The 23,137-nt window shown below is 43.2% G+C and overlaps 1 protein-coding gene and 1 long non-coding RNA gene across 2 annotated transcripts; both read right to left on the bottom strand.

Moving 5' to 3' along the window:
* Positions 1 to 7,218: 7,218 nt before the first annotated feature.
* Positions 7,219 to 8,754, bottom strand: LOC119741552. The gene is made up of 2 exons (XM_038217355.1): positions 8,156 to 8,754; positions 7,219 to 8,029 (listed from the first exon to the last, which is right to left on the bottom strand). The coding sequence occupies exons 1-2, from the start codon at positions 8,534 to 8,536 to the stop codon at positions 7,685 to 7,687; spliced, it is 726 nt and encodes a 241-aa protein (XP_038073283.1). The 5' UTR covers positions 8,537 to 8,754; the 3' UTR covers positions 7,219 to 7,684.
* A 4,403-nt stretch (positions 8,755 to 13,157) lies between these two features.
* Positions 13,158 to 18,652, bottom strand: LOC119741547. The gene is made up of 2 exons (XR_005272747.1): positions 17,200 to 18,652; positions 13,158 to 13,190 (listed from the first exon to the last, which is right to left on the bottom strand). It is a non-coding gene; the product is annotated as an uncharacterized LOC119741547 (long non-coding RNA).
* Positions 18,653 to 23,137: the final 4,485 nt, after the last annotated feature.

Genomic DNA, 23,137 nt, shown 5'->3' with positions numbered 1-23,137 from the left:
CATTTCAGGGAATTTTGAGGCCATGGTTAACAAGGGACGGGCTGTGCCTGTGGGAATCCTACTATAATGGTAAGTATACAGGTGTGATAATATTTATACTATTACCTTTTAAACCAATAGGCATAAAGACACAAACAATTTATGTCAATGTGAAGCAATACTTAACACAAGTATATCATTGGATAAAGTTAAGTTCAGTTTGAGTCCGGTGTAGCATGAATGTAGGTTTTATGAAATACGGACTCATTGGTGGTATTGCGCATGCTCATGCATAGATAATTAGGAGTGGAACCGGTCACGTGAGAGGGTTTAACCAATAAAAGGGAAAAAGAGTCCGATTTTCATACGAGTCCGATTTTCATGTGACACCGGCATGCAGTATTGATTGGAAAAATCAGTCCAGTCGATCAAAACCGTCCAATAGTTCAGGTTGCTGTTGTGGGGTTCCAGCACTCCTGCAGATCTGGCTGTTTTCCGGTAGATTCGGCTGTTGTCCGGTAGGTCCTGCTGTTTTCCGTTAAGTCCTGCTGTACTGCGGTAGATCCGGCTGTTTTCCGGTAGATCCAGCTGTTTTCCAGTAGATCCTGCTGATTTCCGGTAGATCCGGCTGTTTTCCGGTAGATCCAGCTGTTTTCTGGTAGATCCTGCTAATTTCTGGTAGATCCGGCTGTTTTCCGGTAGATCCAGCTGATTTCTGGTAGATCCGGCTGTCCGCAAGCTGCAGCGTTGATTGGCGGAACAATATGACTGGTTCGGCCTTGCGTCGCCTCAGGTCAGGTCAAAGGTCAAATCCCGATGAGCGTGTGCGTGGGGGGTAGTTCCAGGGTAAGGCTCACCGGAACTGCTTTTATCAACTAGCTGCACAAGTCAATGGCGTTCACATAGTGCAAAGTATATGTACGGCATGAAAACTCAGTGATGCTTTGTCAATCAAAAGGTTCGGACAAAACACTTAAATCGCCCTGTCCTTCCCTGACTGTCGATTGCATATGCTGACTCGGTCCCTCAGCACATGTGCATTACGATATGTGCTATGCAGCAACTTCCTCTGTACTTTCCCCTGGCAAACTGAGCGGGAAAACTGGGTCGCTTCTGGCCAGTCTGTGGTCGTTGCGAGTACAGTGTGGGCTGGCGCGTATACTATAGGCTTTCACGCGTCACTTTGGCCGCTGGCGAACCAGGCTCTGGGCGTGCAGCGACGGCTCAGTCCGCTGTCGATGTCGGCTGCTGGGCATCGATCCGTGCTCTGTCTGTGGCGGTCTTTCGCAGGCGATTGGCATTTAGCTCGCTCGATGCCTGGTCTCGGCTTATGTGCAGCATTTCAGTGTCCACTACCGCTGACACCATAAAGTGATAGCACGACAAGGTTTATTCAGGTTCCCAGGCACTTGGACGTAGTGCGTTTATTCCGCCATGATGGTACAACAAGAGTGTAGCCACATTACACACACTGTGTTCATGCGCTGTGCGCAATATGAATATGTAGTTCCACATTAATATTACAACATACACATCCCCATCCTAACCCCTACTCAAATCCCTATATTCCGCCCACCCCATTCCCCCTACCCATACATCCCCACCCGACCCCTACTCCGATCATTATATCCTGCCCCCTCCTCTTACCCAACCCCTACACCCACCCCCAACCACCCCTAGACATCCCCACCCCAACTCCTACTCAAATCCCTATTTCCCTCCCCGACCCCCCCCCCCCACCTGTCTCCCCTACCTGTCTCCCCCTACCGTCTCCCCCTACCTGTCCCCACCCCACCCCTACATTTATATACATCCCCACCCCACCCAAACCTAGTATTCCAACCCCTATCCCCCACCCAACCCATCCCACCCCACCCTAGCTCCCCTACCCATTCCCACCAACCCGAACCCCAATTCCAACCCCTATCCCCCACCCCTATACCCCACCCACCACCATCCTCCTCTACCCCATAAAACTAAAAGATAAAACCAGAAGTACATGCACATCCCCAAAGTGCATTGTGTAAATGTTATACCGGTATACATACATGTACATGTTATACCGGTATACATGTACATGTTATACTGGTATACATGTACATGTAACAATTAAAAACTTAAAACATTTCCTTGAATTAAAAATGCTCAATGAAATGATAAAATTTACTGCCATGATATGAACCTAACTGAAGTTATAAAGATGATACATGTAAACTGCATTTATTTTTTTTCCCCAAGTTGGCTAGAACCAAAAACTTCAACATTTTTATCTAAAAACGCGGACGGCTGGACGTACGGACATTCCACCCAGACGGAATTGTGGGGTGATAGCATTGTGTTCCTTTTATCCCTTTTTCTAAAGATCCTCTTCTGGGGTGATGTTTTCTATTGTTAAAATAGTGGGGTGATGTGTTCTGAAAGGAACATCACCCCACAAGTATGGTACGGTCAGAGCGACGATTGTTTGCCTAACCAGGGTTGTTAACTCTTTCAGTGCCAACGAAATTGAAAAGTTTAACCCTAAAGTGCCCAACTTCGAGCATTCTTTGTAATTGTTTAAAATTCTGTAAAAAAAAAAGTAAATAAGTTTTACTCACTAAATTTGTTGTTGTTGCTCTCTGGTATATTCTTGGTACATTGGAAAGTCAATCACGTACACAGTGCTACACCCTGAAACACTGTCACTGCACACAGGGGAATTCCGCACTTTTTGCAGAAAATACGAGTGTCAGTGCTGCGCCCTCTCGCAAGAACTCGAATAAAACAAATAAATACAGGTCGTACCTGAATGAAAATGATATTACATGTAAGAAAGAGTTAGAGCGCCCGCTTGTGATAACATGCTTACTCTACCTCGTACCAGTACATGTACGAGGTTCGGTGATTTTAAGTACGAACATTACCTCATACATGTACGAGGTTGGCACTTTGAACTAACAAATATACCTCGTACATGTACGACTTTGGCACTGAAAGAGTTAATAAAAATATTGTGTACTACAGTTGGTGACAGTTGTTGAAACAAGAATTGTGTCATTTTCTTTGTTTACTTACCTGTAGAGCGAATACTACATATGCATAGACTCGCACCGAGTAAGGCGGTGGGTATACGCAAATTACCGTATGTCTACAGGGGTGTAGGACATGAGGCGTGTCCAAAGGCAAACAACACCAAACCAAAAAACCTACACCCCAGACGCTCCAGGTTTCACCTCGTAAGGGGAACCCAAAGAGCTCGTGCGCAAAAAGTCAGGGGGGTGTAACCATTATGGGGATGAACCCATGATAGGTACACCTAATTAAACTTAATGCCCATACAAATATATATGTATATTTATATGCTCACCCGTTAGTGCTTCCGTGAGGCTCGACTGGCCGCCAGCAGCACTTCTCTTCCAGCCTTGCCATCTACCTGGAGGACATCCTTCAGGTAGCATTCGGAGAACGTGTTAGGGTTCTTCCAGCAGGCTGCCTTGACGATGTCACCTAGGGGGACACCTTTAAAAAAGGCCCACGAGGTGGACACTCCCCTGACCTCATGCGCTCGAATGGGTCCCTGGGTCGCTGGCCAGCCGCCCGGTACGGAACGGATAGCTGTCACGATCCAGCGAGTGATTGTATCGCGGGACGCCGGCCCATGGGGCGGGGTCGTCGCGATGAATAATTTGTTGTGTCCCGTACGAAGTGACTTCGTACGGTTGACATACCACTTAAGTGCTCGAACTGGCACCAAAGTTGTCATTTGTCTCGTTCGAAAAAGACTTGATGTCCGGGACAAAAATGTCCGGGGGTGTAAAGGTCTGCGACTGGTTCTCTGCGAGAAAACCGGCCGTAGGGATCAGGCGGACACCCCCCGGTTCCCACCGGATGTGTCCTGTCTGCATCGATAACGAGTGTAGTTCACTACGTCGTCGGGACGTAGCGACAGCCAATAGAAAAGCTACTTTGATGGAGAGTTGTAACAAAGTTGAGCAATTCATTGGTTCAAAGGGAGTCTTCGCCAGTGTAGATAATACACTGAAGAGGTCCCAAGATGGGATTAATGTGCGTACTGGGGGACGAGTATTAAACATCCCCTTGATCAGTGGGGTAATTGCAGGGTTGCCGGAAACGGAGGAACCGTCCGAAAATCCCTGATGGATCACGGCAACGGTCGATCGATAATTTTTGACCGTGGCCGTCGTGAGCCCACTGTTAAAAAGGTATAGGAGGAAATCCCCCACTTCCCCTACAGAAGTATTGGGGGGATGAATGGATTGCTGTCTACACCATTTAAGAAATGGCGTAGTCGGCTATCGTACACCTTTCTGGTTGAGGCTCTACGGGACTGAGCTGCAATTGTTGCAGCTCGTCGCGAAAGGCCTGTTGAGCAGAGGGATCGCGTGACAATACCCAGCACGTCAGGTGAAGATCCCCCGGAGCCTGGTGACTGATTCCCGAGCTGGGCTGATAAAGGAGATCGGCTCTCCTCGGTAGAATTACCAGGCGGTGAACCAAGAGTCGGCCGAGCCGGGGAAAACCACGGCTGGCGGGGCCAGAACAGGCTATGAGGAGAATTCGGCAATCCTCCTGCTCGATCTTGGTCAGCACTCGAGAAACGAGGGAGATGGGTGGGAAGGCGTAGGCCAGTAGGCCGTCCCACCGCACCGACAGTGCATCGGTCTGCCACGCGTTGGGATCTGGGTCCCTCGCGCAGTAGATCGGTAGCTGATTTTCATTTGCGACGCGAATAGGTCCACATGCGGCCGGTCGATTAGTCGGAAGATCGACTGAGCCACCTGTGGGAGCAGTGACCACTCTGTCGGGGCGATCCAGCCTCCAGAGAGAGCGTCGGCTGTGACGTTCTCTTCCCCCGGGATGTGTACTGCCGACAGTGCTATCCCGTGATGTATGTACCAGAGGGTGAGATCCCACGTTAGTGCACACAGATGGCCTGACCGAGTGCCACCCTGGTGATTGATGTATGCCACCACTGTGGCGTTGTCGCATCGTACCAGGACTGCTTGCCCTCTGACGTCCGACTGGAAATGTTTTAGTGCGTTGGTGACTGCCAGCATTTCCAGGACGTTGATGTGGGATGATTGATGTGCGGGGCCCCACACGCCCGCGACCTGTCGCGGGTGGAGGGTAGCCCCCCAGCCGTACCCCGACGCGTCGGTTGTGATAAGTACTGACGGGCGGGGCGGGCGGAAAACGCGGCCCTGCATTATATTGGCCTCGACTAGCCACCAACGAAGGTGGGGGACTAGCCAAGACGTAGTGGGCACCGGATGGTCGATCGGGTGCCAGCGGGGTCTGTAGAAAGACAGCAGGTGAAGGTGAATTGGCCTCATCCTCAGCCTGCAAAAATCCACTAAGTCCACCAGACTGGCCATAAGGCCCAACAGCCTGAGCCAGGCTCGGGCCGGAGCCACTACCGTCGGGAGGAAGAGGGACACGCACTGCCGAAGGTTCAGCAGGCGGTCCTCCGATGGACAGGCCAATCCCCTGCGAAGATCGAGGGATGCACCTAGAAAGGTGGGAACCCGAGAGGGGACTGGGTGGGATTTCTTGGTGTTGATGAGAAATCTCAGGTCGGTAGCAAGGTGCCACGTTAGTTGGAGCGCCGCTTCCGTCTCCCCTCGAGAACGACCCACTACATGTACTAGCCAATCGTCGAGGTACATGAATATCATGATCCCTCGTCGCCACAGTGCCGCCCCGATCGTCTTCACGATCCAGGTGAACACCTGCGGAGAAGTGGGTAGCCCGAATGGGAGCACCACAAATTCGTACAGTATATCTTTGTATTGGAAACGTAGGAATTTGCGGTGCTCCGGCCTGATCGGTACGTGAAAATACGCATCTTTCAAGTCTATACTGGCCGCCCACGCGGGCGTGATGATCGATTCGAGAATGGTCCGTAACGTTTCCATGCGGAAACGTTTCGGACGTATGAACTTGTTGAGGGGTTTTAAGTTCAATATTGGACGCCACACGCCGGTCTCCATCTTGGGGCCAAGAAGAAGGTTGACATGAAACCTGCCCTGGTCCCCCCTTGGGGGACAACACGAACTGCTCTCTTTAGAAGGAGGGCGTCGATCTCCTCCTCGAGGGAGCGGCGTTTTGCTGTGTCGGGCAGTATGGGCGTTGTCCGAATAAGCATGTCCGATGGGGGGGGGGGGGTCCTCGTAAACTCGAGTGCGTAACTGCTGCTGTTCGTTTCGAGGACCCACCGGTCGGAAGTCACCTGCACCCAGGACCCCACGAACGGGAGGCCGTTCGGAGACGCATAAGTCACTTGCGCCACGCCCCGGTGTACCGGGTAGTGGGCGCCCGGAAACCGCGTCCCGACTGGGGACGCCGTTGTCCGGTATGTGGTTGTGAATAACGCGGGCCCACCGTCTTATCGGCGCGCCCACGAAATCCACCACGGGCCGCCCTGACCGGGCGGCGTCAGGGAATGACAAAAGAAGGTTGTTTCTTTGTCTTGTCCGCAGTTTTCAACTCGGCCGGTTTCTTGAGATTAATTCTCTCAGTGGCCTTGAGGCGCTTTGCTTCGGCCTCCATGGCCTCCTGGAACTTACCAGAAAATAAGTCCGGGCCTGAAAGCGGAAGTTCGTCGAGACGCTTACGTGCTCCCGGTGACGGGAGGAAAAGCGCATCTAGCACATTGGCGTGGCGTGACGATGTTGCTAAGGTCGACACTCTAGCAAACTGGTCGAGAGTGGAGCACAGGCCACGATTGAGGCAATGGAGAGCAGCCACCATCATGTCGGCTGGTATCACCGAATCTTCTTCATATCCCAGTGCCAGGTACTCTGATAGGAGAAGAAGAAAGGACGTCGCACGCATACCCATGCGTGCCGCCGAGTCCATTCTACGGGTGACATCCTCCAGTTTTCCACGGGTCTTGTCCGTAAAAAGGAACTTTGGATGAAGCTGTCCCTCGGTCAGCGGCGAGTTTGTCAATGGCCGAGTCCGGCAGGACTGGAGTTGAGAAATATTTCTCGAAATCCCCTGGGGGAAAATGATAATACGAGTCTACGCGCTTAGCATAGGCACTCCATGTCTTTGCGTGCATTATCCCATCGATGTGGTCAACGCACACGCGGTCCAGGGGCATTGTGGGAAACGCCCGGACCGGTTCTGCCGTCGGTCCCGATCTCTTCTTGAATGACTGACGTTCAGGAGGAGGAGGAGGTTCGGTCCCAGCAGGAAGATTCAGAACTCTGATCATATCCCGTTGGCCCTTTTAAATTTTTTTTTTTTTTTCCGGGTCAGCTCGCTCTCGTCCGCCGAGTTGTCAGAGTACGGGGGCGAGTTGTCACCGGGGAATGGGAACCAGGCCCCGGGGGCGAAGCAGCGCCGTCACGGTATCGAGCCCCGCTCGGACTCTAGTGACACCGATGGGTGTAAACTAATACCGGGCGGTGACGCCGGTGCACGGCTCTCCGTGCACGGCATTGTCCGCTGGTCTGTAGTCACCCCACCACGGCCGTGATGACTGGCGGGTGGGGGCTGTAATTCTGGAGGGGACTCTGGCGCACGGCTAACCGTGTGCGGTATGTCGCTTTGGCCCGGAGTCATCCAGCTGTGAACGTAGTCTCCCTGTCGGCCCGACAATGAGGCCGCGAGGGAGTGAAAAGCCTCCAAAAAATCATCGCGTGAAATCGGGTCGCTACCCTTGTGGCGTTTCCCACGGTGTGATTGATCGGATGACTCACTAGAACTCGTCGAAGAACGTCGAGAACGGCGGTTCTTTTTCGATTTTTGAAGAACGACTCCGAGTAGTTGCCGAGGATTGCGGGGACACGGGGATGCCCGAACAACGAATAAAATCCGATGTAGAGGCATGGCCCTCCGAGCGTAGCGTTAACGCTCTAGGGGAATCCCAGGGATTCGGCTCTACGCTATCAATAGCCCGGGCGGCCGACAGCGCCCCCACGCCGGTAACATAGGCGGGTGCTGTACGGTCGATTAACCGGCCATATAACAGCCCATCCCCAGGCATCGTGGTAATCACGGGGCTGGGTGGGCCTGGGTGCACTGAGCCATGGAGGAGTACTTCCTCCGGCTGCGTGTGCCCCGTAGATTAACGGTCGATTAACCGGCCATATAACAGCCCATCCCCAGGCATCGTGGTAATCACGGGGCTGGGTGGGCCTGGGTGCACTGAGCCATGGAGGAGTACTTCCTCCGGCTGCGTGTGCCCCGTAGACGGGCCAGGGACAGGCACGGTGCGCCCCGTAGCGGGGCCACCTTTTGCCGTACGTCCCTTTATGGGTACTGCCCCGGCGTCAGACAATTTCCTTGTCTTGCCGGTGCGTTTCCCCTTCAGTTGGGCGGACCCGTGAATATTGACCGAAGACGGTGGGGTTGTACGGCCCCCCGCTTGGTCAACGGGTCCGTCAGCTCCGACAGCCGGCAGTGGCTGAAGGGGCCGACTAGGGGACTGATGCCGCGGTGACGTACCATCACCGGTGCAGTCCCCCGAGAACTCGGGCTTGTCTGGTGGGATGTACGTCCCTCCATTATCGACACACCCAGTCCTCCCCAACTTCCTAGATTTACTCATTTCTTACTTCACTTTCACTCAAATACTTCACTAGAACAACTCTACAATAAACACTTTCTCTTTATTTCTTCGAAATAGCTTTCTCCAAGCAAAAGAGGTACCAATAAAATAGTGAAATTCAGGTCGATTGAAATTCCACGTTATACCTCGCCTGCGGCTAAGAGAAAAAGAGGACGCTAACGTAGTGCGCATGTCACAGGGCGTCGTGGGTAGGACACGTGAGGGCGCTATTGTATGTAAAACTCTTAGCGAATTGCCTGCCGGCATAGGGAACAATGCATATGTAGTATTCGCTCTACAGGTAAGTAGAGTGATGTAGACCTTAGAATTTAACTTCACTGGCAATGTTTCATGAATACAAACTAGGCTTAGTAAACAACTACATGCCTTTTTAGTAGCCAACTAGGCTTAGTAAGGTTTCATGAATATCGCCCCTGGTATCTACTCGTCTCTCCCACTTTTTGGAATGATCAAGTTTGTTGTCATCCAACCAGTTTGCTTATCGCAAGAATCTTGGTACAATAGATGCTCTCCTCACAATCTCTCACAAATTACTGTCAGCTCATGATCATGGTCATGAGGCAAGGGTTGTCCAACTGGACCTGTCGGCTGCCTTTGATCGAGTCAATCATGACGGTTTATTTTGGAAGTTACAGAGTGTTTGGGTAGGTGGATCGTTGCTCTCAGTCTTGACTCAATTTCTGAGGGGACTAACTCACCGGGTATGTGTCTATGGCAGCTTCAGTGACTGGTACAATGTCCATTCAGGCGTTCCTCAAGGAAGTGTTCTTGGAAATTTGTTGTTCAACATTTACACAATCGACCTGTTTAAGATCACCATGAATTCACTGTACCGCTACGCTGACAATGTAACTCTGATTGCGATAGTTGATTCACCTCAGTGATGTCGTGCCGTCTGCGAATCGTTAAATGATGATCTTTGTAGCATATGTAGATGGTACGACAAGTGGAACATTAAGTTGAACACATTAAAGTAGAGTACCTAGCTTGTGCATCTCCTGATCTCGCAGCCTCCATCCACCGCATGACAATCTACTCCTTGACGGTTCAATTCTCAGTTGTTGCGATGAATTTGAAAGTTTCAAGTTTGATCCGAAATTAACCTTCGGACGTCATATTTGATCGCAAACTTGGAATAATGAGGAAGGCCTATGAAATATTCAATGATGTCTCCATCTGTGCTTGCTGTTTCCGCTGCTTTGTCCTTCCACTTCTTGAGTATTGTGCTCTATTTTAGTCATCTGCTGCTGCATCTCTTATCCATCTCATTGACAGGGTACTCCATACGATTTCTTTGTGACGGCAATGCTCTGTGTGATCTGGGTCATTGACGCAATGTCAGTAATGTATGTATGCTGAACAAGATACAATCCAATCGGCTTCATCCACCATACGATTGTCCCCGAGCTGTGTGTGCCGGCAAGAAATACTTGGCTTGCATCTTCTCTGCATACGCTTACTCTGCAGCCAATGAGATGTCGTATCAGCCAGTTAGAGGATTATTTCTTTGCCCAGTGCCGTACAGCTAGGGAATTCCTTAGATGGTGATACATGTGCAGCAGGCAGTGTGCATACTTTTAATTCAATGGCCAACAGGAATCTAAGGTCCATTTAATTATTTCTAGTGTTGCTCGCTATTGTCCAGTTTTTAGTCTATCTCACATGTTCTTGTTATCTGGTTCTTTATTTTGATTGTTGATCAATCTTCTTTGAGTGGTCGGGCACAACCCGACCACTGTCTGGAATTGTTCTCATAAATCTTCTTTCTTTCTCTTTTTATTCCGGACAATACTTCTCCGTGGGTTTTCTCCTAAACGGTTCATGATTAAACTTGTAACTTTCAATATATATCGACCCTCATCCCAAGTGGTGCATATTACTCTGACGTCATGATGACGTCATCGGGTGTCAAATTACAAGTGATTTTAGCTGAAAAAGGGTCAAATTACTTTCACCCATAACTCTTGAACAAAATAATCAGTGATGTTTATATTCTGTAATTGATGAACATTTCTCATTGTGTACGTGAACTCACTTGACGCCTTCTTCCGGGTCAACCGGAAGGTTAAAGTTAGGTGAATTCAAAATGAAGACTTTAGCCTGAAATCAAAACAAAGCAAAATTTCTTCCACACAGTTTATGGTATGATCATAAAACCTAGTGTGAAATTGTACCACGTTACGAAGATACTATATATTTTGTTACGTCAACATGACGTCATCATGTATCAAATTACAAGTGATTTAAGGGCAAATTTTGATGAAATAGTTTGCGCTATATCTTTTGAACTAAATATAGTATCGTGTTTGTTTTTTCGTGAGGTAGTAGACTATGCTGTGAGAAACAATTCTTGTCCCCGGACACAAAACCGCTTGACCTTCACTTCCGGTGTTACTGGAAGTGCAATAACAACCGAGTATAACTCAAAAGGGGAAGCATTTTACTACACACATATATTTTGAAAGTGTTTATTGAGGAATGCCAGACACAAAACAGTGTGATGACGACATCTTTCGAAAGGGCGCCCCCTAGCGGCATATTAAATAGTGTTTGCTTTCTTTAATTTGAAAACCATCTGTTAAAATTTCACAAAACCGCCCCTTGATATTCTTTGATTAACCACAGATAATTTGGCAAGGTTTCAAATTCATGACGTCATGAGACCGGAAGTTACTTCTATGAGAATTTGAAAACGATAATATTTTTAATTTAATTATATCATTTGATTCATGTCGTATATCTTCGTAGCCAAAATAACGATATCCCTTACAATGTTTACCTTTTGCTTCCAAATACTGTGCGTCATCAAACCGGAGTTAGGTGTTATGAATGCATACAGTTATATTTTCCATATTTTCATACGTTATTTTACTTCACAACGAACATTTATCCACTCCGAACTAAACAGTATTCACTTCCCGTTTTTGAATAATGACGCCATTAAGCCAGAAATAACTTGTATGTGTACATAGAATATTTCCTAAAATTTATCACACCGTTAAAGATGTATTGTTTTAATCAAAATAATTGATTGTACTGGAAAGGATTTAATTTTGTGATCCTTGTTCTAACATGAATATATTTATAACTCAACTTCGGCAGTGTTTAATGAACAAATTGCCTACCCGACCACTCTGCGTTTGTAACAACAAACGCGAACCTCTAGTTCTTTCTTTCTATTTTTCAAGACAATATTCTCTGCGGGTTTTCTCCTAAACTGTATATGGTATGAACTTGTAACTTTCAACATATATCGACCCTCATCCCCAGTGGTGCATGTTACTCTGACGTCATGATGACTTCATCGGATGTCAAATTACAAGCGATTTTGGTTGAAAAAATTACCAACGTCTTGCACTTATTACTTTTAAACAAAATAATCAATCATGTTCATTCGTTGTAATCATACAGACCATTAATTGATAAACTTTTTGTTGTCTACCTGACTGGCTTGACCTTTACCTCTGGGTCAACCGGAAGGTCAAAGTTAGAAGAATTTTAAATACAGACAGAAGCTTCAAAATTAAAACGAACCGAATTTCTTCCTAACGATTTATGGGATTATGATAAAATCTAGTATGAACTTGAACCCCGTCTGAAGATGTTAAAAAAAAACCTGACATCATTATGACATCATCAGGTATCAAATAACAAGCAATTTAAGAGCCAGATTTGAAAAAATCTGTTATTTGTTATTTTTTCATATCAACTACATAAAACTTTGCGAGGTTACAAAATTATGACGTTGTCAGACCAGAAGTTACCGTTGGGAGAATTTCAAAAAAGATAATTTTTTATTTAATTCTATCATTTGATCCCTGTCTTATGGTCTTATGGTCTTAAACACTTTTCCAGTGTCAAATGAAATTTTGACTCCTATAAAATCCTGTGCCTTTTACAGTTTCATTGGTTGAACGTTCACAATCCTCACTTGAGCATGCTGCGTTCTGTGTCACATTGCCCAGTACGCGTGATGCACACACAAATCTACATATAAGGAGTTATTTACGTCTTCTGGTGAGGACATAATATAATATAGAAGGAGGGGCATTTAAAAAAAAACATGAAGTAAAACTGTTGAACAAAATCGTTGTGAATTTATAAGTTTTGACTTGTTTTGACTTTTGGACTGAAAAGTTTTAAATTTTTGACCGAAAAGGTGTTCATTCGGCTCAGGTAATTATCAGCATCCAGACTCCAACCGGTCTTAAACATTGTGTTTAAAATCGGCCATAGGACCTTTCCCTCAGTTAAATATGATAATTTTATGGTGGAAGTTTTGATTATTTTAATTGTGCAAATATACATGCTGTACTAAATTAGTGTTTGCGAACAATTCAGTTCGGTTTGGTTCGCCTTGGAAGTCCTTTGTTCGGTTCGGTTTAAAAAACGCCAATCCTGTCCTTAATAAAATTGGCACCAAATGTGCTATGATCAGGAGCGTAATATGTGACCGACCAGGTAAATTTTTTTTTAACCTTTTGGCCAGCTAGAGCTAGAGGGTAAAAGGGTCACAAACATTTAAAATATATATGAATAACTTACTCAAGGGCCCTTTCTTAGTTGCTTTTGACTTTGCCTCTTCCAATTTTTTCTTTTCTTCCTTCTGCTTTTGCTTCAGGGCCAAGTCATCCTAATGAGAGGGAATAATCAAATACATGTAACCAGTAGCATCCAATCTGTTATTGTAACCAGAAACAGGTGTCTCATGTACATATAATTAAAAATATGTGAAGACCTAGACAATAGCCCTAGCCAAGACACGTAGCCTAAAATTGCAGGTCACTTGCTGATTTCCAATGTACATTTGTTCACAAGGGGGTAATAATCCGGGGGGGGGGGGGGGGGAGGGTTATATATATATCCCCCCCCCCCCCCCAACTGAATAGTGGAGAAACAAAGTACAAAAGCTTTAAAAATGTAAGAGCGAGTTTTTTGATATTGATATACATGTTTATTCTGAAGAGCGCTCCCCGTAAATGTGGTGTCCAACCCCCCCCGCCCCACGCCGCTGTTTGTTCAGCCTATGAAAGCATAATACTTATACATATACATGTAACATTGTAAACATACAAGACAGTTATGTTATGCTGAGCAGAGCCACATGCCTACATGTGACATGCCTAGTGAGGGAAACATCAGTGGCACAATTCAGTGGGGACACCCCCCCCCCCCTCCAATTGAACCACTTCAATGAATAGACTCTCTAATTAGCAAGAATGATTTTTTTAACAAGGTGTTTTGTGTTTAAATTTGTAAATAACCAACTTCCTTAATCTTTACACAACATTTCCACTGAACCTATTTTTATCATTACTAATTGATTAAGCTATGCTAAGTCACTATTAAGCAGTCTGTGATCCATGTTGTTTACTGTATTTCTATGATATCATATATTATGATTCCTTCTTAAACTCCTATTTTATTTTAATTGGGCAGATTCACCACAAGCACTTGGCTTTTATGATGATGCCTCCACACCTGTTATAATGTACAACTTGGAAACAAATTGGACTTGGGAGCTAAAATCTGTTGTGATACATGTACACAGAAGTGACTTTCACCCAGTCTATTAAAAACTTCTTGGTTGACACAGAATATTTGTACTCAACTTTTTCGCAACAGCTCTCATTGGTTTTGTACACGTTTTTTAATCGAGACCGTCCTTGATTACGTTCCTGTCCTCGATTCACTGATGATGTTGCACGTGTGTGTCCTCGATTTACACCATAAACAAATGCACACACCCAAGTGTGTATTTGCCTGCAATCGGGGACCCTTATTGTCCCTCTTTGGTTTGTACTCTTAACGTTTAAGGAAGACCTCCCATATGTTTTGTACACATTGCCAAATTGGGGACCCTTTGGGAATTGGGGACCCCATTGTCCTCTATCATGTCTATTGTTCAACGTCCCCTACTGAATGCAGAAACAAACCCACACACATCCATCTTTGTAAACACCGGCAATTGTGGACCCCCCCCATTGTCCATAATCCTCATTCCTTTGTTTGTACTTTTTAGCACACATCCATCTTTGCAAACACCGGCAATTGTGGACCCCCCTCCCATTGTCCGTAATCCTCATTCCTTTGTTTGTACTTTTTAGCAAGTACTGGTACTTAACTTTTTTACTCATTGCTTTTGTACACGATCGTGGACTATCGGTCAATTCGTGGACATATTGTTTGTGCCCTAACCCTCTTGTCCTTGGTCCACGATTACCAGTGTCTACACACTCACATGTTTACGTTACATACCCAGACCTGCCAACCTTTGGGATCAAAAAACTTTATTGTGAATCTCCAAAGGTTGTATTTTTCATAAAAAAAATTATTTTTCAAAAATATGCATATACCGTACAAGCTATGCAAACAGATAAATGTGGCTACAATGCTGCAACTTTAATGCATCTTTATTACGTTATAGACAAAAACATGACCAGAAGTCTCCCTGCAGGTGGTAAACCCAATCAAACAGTTTGCATGAATAAGGATATTGATCATATACCTTATTCATAAACAAACTGCTTTAAAAACTATTAATAGCAGGTCTTCTTAAACTAAAGACTAGAGTAAACCCTAATATTTGAAATAAATAAAATTATTATGCAGGTGATAATCTAAACTTATTCATGTTTTATCGCATGTCGCTGCCAAGACAAGTGCCAGTTTCAATCATAATCACATGCATGGCCGTACTGAATGTAAAAAAAAATACACAGTGACCAATTTTTATTTTACAAAAACACATCAAAAAGAACTTGGCCTACCTTAAAAAGAAAACGATTTCTTGCATGTGCTGGCTGATTAAATCGCTCTATGCGCAGCATTGTTTTTATTCCAATTTTTATTATCATTTCAGAACGCTTTATAAAGTTACTAAAACATGCTCAACATGCTCAACGAAACAACGCGTGCACGTGTGTTGTGACTAACGAACATTAACATCGAAGCGTATTCTGTATCGCGTTCACTTAGAAAAAGAAAGTCGGTTGATCGCGACTGCATGTACGATCTGATGTACGTACTCCTGCTGGTAAGTTGTTTATGAATGCAGACATTAAATTTTGCGGCGGGGGTGCCACTGCTTGAAGTATCGGACCACTCCAGAACTGGACTGGTTCTAGTTTGTGATACTGTGTACATCATTTACATCATACCTTCAGTGAGAATCGCAAAACCAGATTCAGTTCGTGCAGTACATCGTTTACTTGGCTTCGTGCATGTGTACGTTGATTCAGCCGATTTTATCTAGCATAATCTACACTCACAGCCGCTTTGAACTAGGATTTTTTTCCAGCCATGCCAAAATGGTCGAAACCCGTATTTTATGGGGGCAAAATGTACGGTCGTATTTTCAACAAATTCCCGTATGAAATATGGCAGAGTCGTACTAGTTGGCAGGTCTGCATACCTAGTGTTGACTTTTTTTTCTTTTCATGTAATTAAGAAAAACCTGTGAAAAAAACTCTTTTACTCAAACTGTGAAAACCCTTTTCGACCCATATTTGTTTCTATAATTCCTTGTGTGTTTCTCTTCATTTTGTGACGGATAAACCTAACCCCAAATTGCCTCTAAACCTGTTTTCCAGAGAGGGGGAAACCTTGTGTGGACGTGGGCAAGTCCACACAATGTATCTTGAAACTGGTTATGTGGACATCTTTTGTTCCGAAGTCCACATAGTGAATGTAGTGCTTGTCCACACCGATACACAGAAGGAATACGCAATATCCCCTGTCTGGCTTGAAAGCCAGAGGGATAAAAATACTGCAAGTGAGACTTGCGCAATCCCCCTGGCATGCTGGCAGTTTTTATGTCAGTTAGTACGGACACTTGTCAGTGTCCCTAACCAAAATGGAAGATTTCTATTGTTTTAGCAATAGTGACCTCGACCTTTGACTTGTCGGCCCCAAAGGCAATAGGCTTGATAAGACTACCAAGAGCAACCCACAAACCATATTTAGAGTTGTTTCTAAGTAAAGTATTTCTCAAGCTTCAGTGCTGACAATGTTTCTATTGTTTTAACAATAGTGACCTTGGCCTTTGACCAGTCGGCCCAAAAAGCAAGAGGCTTCTTAAGACTACCAAGGACAACCCACAAACCAAATTTGAAGTTCCTAAGAAAAGTATTTCTCAAGTTATTGTTCTGACAAGAGTTAACCTAACTAAAACACCCACACACATACAAGTGTTTATTTGCCTACAATAGGGGACCCCCTATTGTCCCTCTTCTGTTTGTACTCTAACTTTTTAGGAAGACATCCCATATGTTTGTACACATGGGAATTGGGGACCCTATTGTCCTCTTTTGTTCAACGTCCCCTACTGAATGCAGAAACAAACTCACACACACCCATCTTTGTAAACACCGGCAATCGTGGACTCTTCATTGTCCGTAATCCTCATTCCTTTGTTTTGTACTACTAACTTTTTAGCAACAGCTGTGACTGGTTTTGTACACGAATTTCAATCGTGGACGTTCGGTCAATCGTGGACGTATTGTTTGTGCCATAACCCTTTTGTCCTAGGTCCATGATTGCCGGTATTTACACACTCAGACATCCACACAAAAGCTATCGCAATGTCCCCCTCCGGCTTACAGCTAGGGGAATAAAAAGACAAAATGGAAACAGCTTTTTACTTCATCAAGTTCCTTGTGCTCTTTCTTGGCTTGCTTCAAAGGTTTCTTCTTTCCTCCTGCAATAAATCAACAAAAACACAAAGAGTTACAGACATTATTTGTGCTTTTATATTAGTTGGCTGTAAATCGATTTGTACAGTCTTTGTTGAGTTCAGTTCCTGCCAACAGAATACTCTTTATAAAATTGTGGAAGGTTTAATGTAATATGTGAACAGCACTTTGCTTTTTTAAAATTCATATTGAGGACTGAAAGGTCTGGGCAACATGAGTTTAAAAATAAATTGCAAATGATTTTCCATTTCCCAAGCTTATTGTTTAACAATTTAAATATCCAGTTACATTTAAGTGCTATATTATGAGATTGGAAGTCAAGTTAAGACCACCTTTGTTTAAATTGCAAACCTTTGTTTTTCTTGAAATTTTGTCTGTGTTGCCATTCCAGATAAACGGAAACACTAAGTTATCTATTTTCAAAACATACTTTTGTAGGGTTGGAATAACAGATGCTAAAAAAGTAAATATTGGTATTGCCTGACTATTTACAAACGTTACTCTTCCTGGTAATGTCAGATGTCTTCTTTTCCATTGATTAATTAAATTCGCACAATTTATCACCTTTTCTTCCCACATCAATTCATAACATTCATTCATATTATTTCCAAAATAAATGCCTAATGTTTTAATTGGTCCTCGCTGCCAATTTATAATTTCTAAAAGGTTTGGTCCAGATCAATGTTACCAATAATTAGTCCTTTTATTTTTGGAGGTTAGATTTTGGTTCTGCAATACTTCCAAAATTTGTCACAATATTGATGGCATTTGTAATTGATGCAAAATCAGATAAAAAAAGAGTTGTATCATCTGCGTACATTGAAATACGTAAATCTGTTTTAGGTAAATCTGCCTATTGCCTAGTAAGATAGGCCTCATTTTTCTACATTCTTTTTCTTTTTTGAATAGCGGATAGTTAAGTCACTGATTTTTATTTTGCAAATTTCCTATCGACATCTTTCATCTTCAAATTCCGTTACACGTAAATCTGTTTTGTTTGTTAATAACCCCATTTATTTCTTGATTCATTCTTCTGCAATGATTAGGAATAACAGTGTAGAGAGAGCACACCGTTTCCTGAGGCCTCGTTTTAACGTGAAAAATTGAGACATATGGCCATTGTTTATTATTGTACTTTGAATATTTGTATACATTGTTGGATCCAAAGTTGAATTTTATAAGCGTTTTGAATCAAAAGTCCCATTCTACTGTGTCAAAAGCCTTTTCGTAGTCTAAGAAGAGAATTGCCGTATTTTTGTCCTTCATTTTACTAAAATGAATGACATCATCAATTAATCTTATACTGTTTCCTATGAATCTTCTTTTGATGTAACCGGACTGATCTTCTTGAATGTTTCCTATAACACTTGATAAACGATTTGCTAAAGCTTTCGCAGCTACTTTATAATCAATGTTTAAAAGACTAATAGGTCACCAGTTTTTTAAATTGGTTCGGTTACCTTTCTTATACAAATCTTATACAAAAGTGAAATTACAGCACGTCGTTGTGACGTAGGGAGTTCTCCTTCTTTATAACTTCTGTTCATTGAACCTATGAAGAGCAATTTAATGTTTCCCAAAAAACCTTCTACGGTTAGGCCAAAAAAAAAAATAAGTCGGTCTCTGGTCAGCGCGCGCGTCGATTTTAATCATGCGCGTCAATTTTTTTTTCCCCAAAATGTTCCGCGGTAGCTCCAACAGCGCCCTCTTTTGCCGCACCTCCTCAGTTTTTGTTACCAAAGAGCACCAAGGAATGGGAAATTGCACCAAGGCAATTTATCGAGAGCAGCAAGGCAAATTATTGAGGACACCAATGTACATGAGGAAACCAAAAAAGCAAATGCATGTAGTACCCCACCTTGTCTGTACAATCGAAGCTTGAAGAAAAAAAGAAGAAGCTGCGTCCCCGCGTCAATTCCGGAACTTTGTTCTGACCAGAGACCGAATATTTATTTTTTTTGGGCCTTAGACCATCTATACCTAGGCTTTTATTATTTTTCAGAGTTTTTAATGCTTTGGCATATTCTGCTTCAGTGAGAATTCCTTCACATTTTTCTTTTTGTTTTTCATCTAGCACAAAATCAAATTCTGTGTCATTTAGGTATCCGTTCATTTGATCAGCATCAACACTATTTGAAGAGTAAAGTTTTTGGTATAAGGTTTTCTGTTCAAGGAGTATTTCAATTTGATCTTTTATTATGCTGCCGTTTTCACTTTTCAGCTGTATAATGTGTTTTCTCAAGGCATTGCGTTTTTCAAGACCTCAAAAGTATCTACTATTCGTTTCAACTTCCTCAGACCATCTTTCTCTGGATCGAACCTTATGTCCTTCAATCTCTTTATCATACATGTTTTCTAATGTGCTTTGAAGTTTGTTTATCTCAAAAGAATTGTCTTCAAAATCGCTATTCAAGTTTGTTATTCTGGCTTTTATCGATTCTTTGACTAATTTTCCTACATTCTTTTTCCTTTTTTAATACCAGATCGTAAAGTCACTGATCTTTATTTTGCAAATTTCCCATCGACATTTTTCATCTTCAAATTCCGTTATCAACTCTTCTGACAACGTATCTAAGTACATTTGCATTCTATTTTGAAAAGTTTTATCACTGAGAAATGACCTATTAAATTTCCAGTATCCTTGTCCTCGTTGAATATTGTTTACAAATGTCACTGAGATCGCTTGATGATCGGTTTTAATGCCTGGTCGTATAATATCACTTAATATGACCGTATCTACCAGTGAAGTGGAAATAAGAAAGTAGTCAATTCTAGTTTTTATTAGTGGATTCTTCCTTCTGAAGGTATACTGATACGTGTTTGGATTTTGGTCTCTCCATATGTCTGTTACTTAGTTTCTTTTTGCAAAGGACGTTAATGAATGTTGTATCTCGCTTACATATTTAATTCCTCCCTCTTTATCACATTTGTGGTTTAAAACACAGTTGAAGTCACCACCTAGAATAAGTTCATTATTGTTAGGAATATAATGAGATATCAATTTTTCTACCTTTTTAAAGAATTGTACCCTTTCTTTACAAGTGTTGGGGGCATATATATTCATAAACGAAATACTTTTGTCTTCATGAATTGTTACATATTGTTACACCCGTAAGGGAGACGGGTGGTTGACAGAATAAATCTGTAAGCAAAGGCAGAAAAGGAACTAGAGCTAATGTGCTTCCCGAAGCACAGATATCAGCCTAAATTGCCGTTTTATCGGTTTGTCTGAATACTAACTCGCACTGAACACAAGGTGATCATCGCTAAATGTGGCCGAGATCGGCAAAAGAATGTAACAGGAACAACTATGAACATTTGACATTAAGACTGCCGAAACATTACATAAAATAGCCGTCAAGACAATACATGAAACAGTAGTTAATGCCAGTATATTAATCCTTAAAAACACTCAAAAATTAATCACAGCAGTAGTGTTACTTATTGGCCTCCGTACTTTTTAATCTACGGCATGAGAATATGGCTGAACACATGTCTTTAAGGTGGCACAGCTTCATGCTATGACAGACCGAAGGAATGCAGTATTCAGACACCACTTCTGCGGTTGTAGGCAAAGTCTGTGGAGAGTGTGGCACTGTATGTCACACAACATCCACAGTATCGTGGTGGTTTGAAACCTTCCCAGAATTCCTATGTTTTTATATTGCTTTATACATGCGTTTGAAAAATGAAAAACTTGAAATAACTCGACAACCAAATAAGTCAGGAATATGAAATTTGAGAATTAGAGATAAAACAAGTCAGGTGTGTTTACAAACACAAATGCCCCGCAACCATGACTGTTTCCATGACATAACACCACTCTAACACCACCCACACACCCACGGAAGGACAAGGCGGAAACAGTATGCCCCTTCGGCTTCGCCGCGGGGCATAAAAATACACTGAACATGGCTGCAAAGATTTAAAATGTAAAACACTGACTTTTCACTGACCGGCGCCTTTGAATGACTATTTTTGTCAGATACTGTGCGCCTTACAAATGCTTTGTTATTATTATTATTATTATTAGTTTTTGAATTTTGTTTCATAAAATGACCCCTACTGACCAATAGGTGACCACTGGCCAAATTCTGTGAACAACTTTTGTGAGGCTTGGTCCAAAGATACAACTGACCAAGTTTTACATCAATTGGGTCAAGACTGGGGGAGAAGAAGCATTTTGTAAATATTCATTAAATGACCTCTAGTGCCCCTTTAACCCTCCGAGCAGCTTACCAAAAAAAATCACACCGTGGAACCACATGGAGAATTTGATCACCACATGTGTTTATAGGTAAATAACCCTGGCATGCCTGTACATGCACAAGATATAGGTCATTCACATTGCCAGGGCACAGTGGTTTAAAACCATATGTGACCCAGACATCAGTATATTCCAGGACTTTAAACAGTCAAATGTCCTATAAAATACATCAAGCATGTTTAAATACCATCTCTGGGTCCAGAAAACTAGGTTGGCTATTATCTAAAAACGTAACTCACCGAAATTGTCAAAAATTGGAGCTAAATTTCAAAAGAGGGCGCTATTTATCAATGGCACCCTCTTTTGACGATTTTTGCATTAATGATTATTACACGACCATATCGCTTCTCATCACCGCGCGTACCGGCACGGAAGCCAAACATTTTGTTGTTGTTAATTTTGGATTTACTATGTTAAATAAAGATTAAACCAGCTTGCAAATGCAAGTTTTCAAGGTGATTACTTGGTTATTATTTTTAATAATATATTCCCTGTGATAAGGCTATTTATTTGCAAAATGTTATCATTAATCTTACTATTATTTTCTGTTGTGTTTTACCGTGGAAATCCGAAAATGGTGCTCTTAAGTAGTGCAGCTGGTATTTGTTCCTTCTCGCTAAGAGAAAACCTGTAATTCTTGAGACTTATTTGTGAAAACAGATAAAATCATATATTGGGCCACTGCTCTTACAAAAATGGCTTTCCTCAATTCATCTAATATCGCGCCCGTTCTTCTGCTGCTGGCGTGGTCCCACTTCATCTAGAGGATTAATTCTCGGGCAATCAAGCTCAGCTTTGGGAACATCAGCTTCATCCCCTTCTGACATAATATAATTGTGAAATCCATAGCCTCCGCAACAGTAATTGATAAAGTGTCAAGCATTTGTTTTTGACAAACGGCTCTTTTTCAAAACTTACAAAATGTTCATAAAAAGAAAATCTGGTTGGTTTTTGAGAGAGTAGCTGCGGTGGTGATCTATTAAATTCGGCTCATATCTAATTTTCCTTTCATTTTCTTAATCGCTTAGAAATGTTCAGTTTATGTAACCTTCTCCTATGTCGGTTGTAGTCTATTATTAGTTCTTATATAATCCGGCCTCTTCTTCCGGCCGACCCTTCTCTTTAGATATTTATTCCACGTCTCATTTAGAGGGTGGCGTATTTGATTGTGCGATCTTCTTTTCCGTTGCCAAATTAATGGAACAGATGGAGTGGAGGAGTCCTTGTCATATGAAGAAAATGGGGGACGTAAGGGCTTGGTTTCAGAAAAGTCATGCAGAAAAATAATCATAAAATTATCAGAAAATATTATGATCTCAGTGTTTACATTTAAGTCATTGTCGATGCTTTACATCACAATGACAGCTCTGGTCAGGAGTTGTGGCTGGACGTTATTATCAACAAATCAGTCCTTGAAAGTATCTGGCTTCCGTGGGGAAAACACGTTTGGTTGGCTGAAATGGTGTTCTGTTGGTTTTCCTGGCCTTGCCAGGCCTAAGACATTTTATTACAATCACGAACACCAGGAACATGATGTTGTCGTTTGGCTGACCGCGCCCGGTGTGGGCCTACACCGAAACGTTGTGCGAAAAATATAATCTTTCATCTCTAATTCTATCT

Source organism: Patiria miniata, unplaced genomic scaffold (assembly GCF_015706575.1).
Source record: "Patiria miniata isolate m_02_andy unplaced genomic scaffold, ASM1570657v1 HiC_scaffold_11, whole genome shotgun sequence".
NCBI lineage: Eukaryota > Metazoa > Echinodermata > Asteroidea > Valvatida > Asterinidae > Patiria > Patiria miniata.
Note: the sequence above shows the minus strand (reverse complement) of the source record. Positions and strands in the feature narration are given on the sequence as shown.

Excerpts from the sequence above, each read along its gene's own strand:
- LOC119741552 (XM_038217355.1), bottom strand. The coding sequence starts at position 8,536 with ATGAGTAAATCTAGGAAGTTGGGGAGGACTGGGTGTGTCGATAATGGA. Across the intron at positions 8,030-8,155 it reads CGGGGCACACGCAGCCGGAG|GAAGTACTCCTCCATGGCTC; the intron begins GAAGTACTCCTC and ends ACGCAGCCGGAG.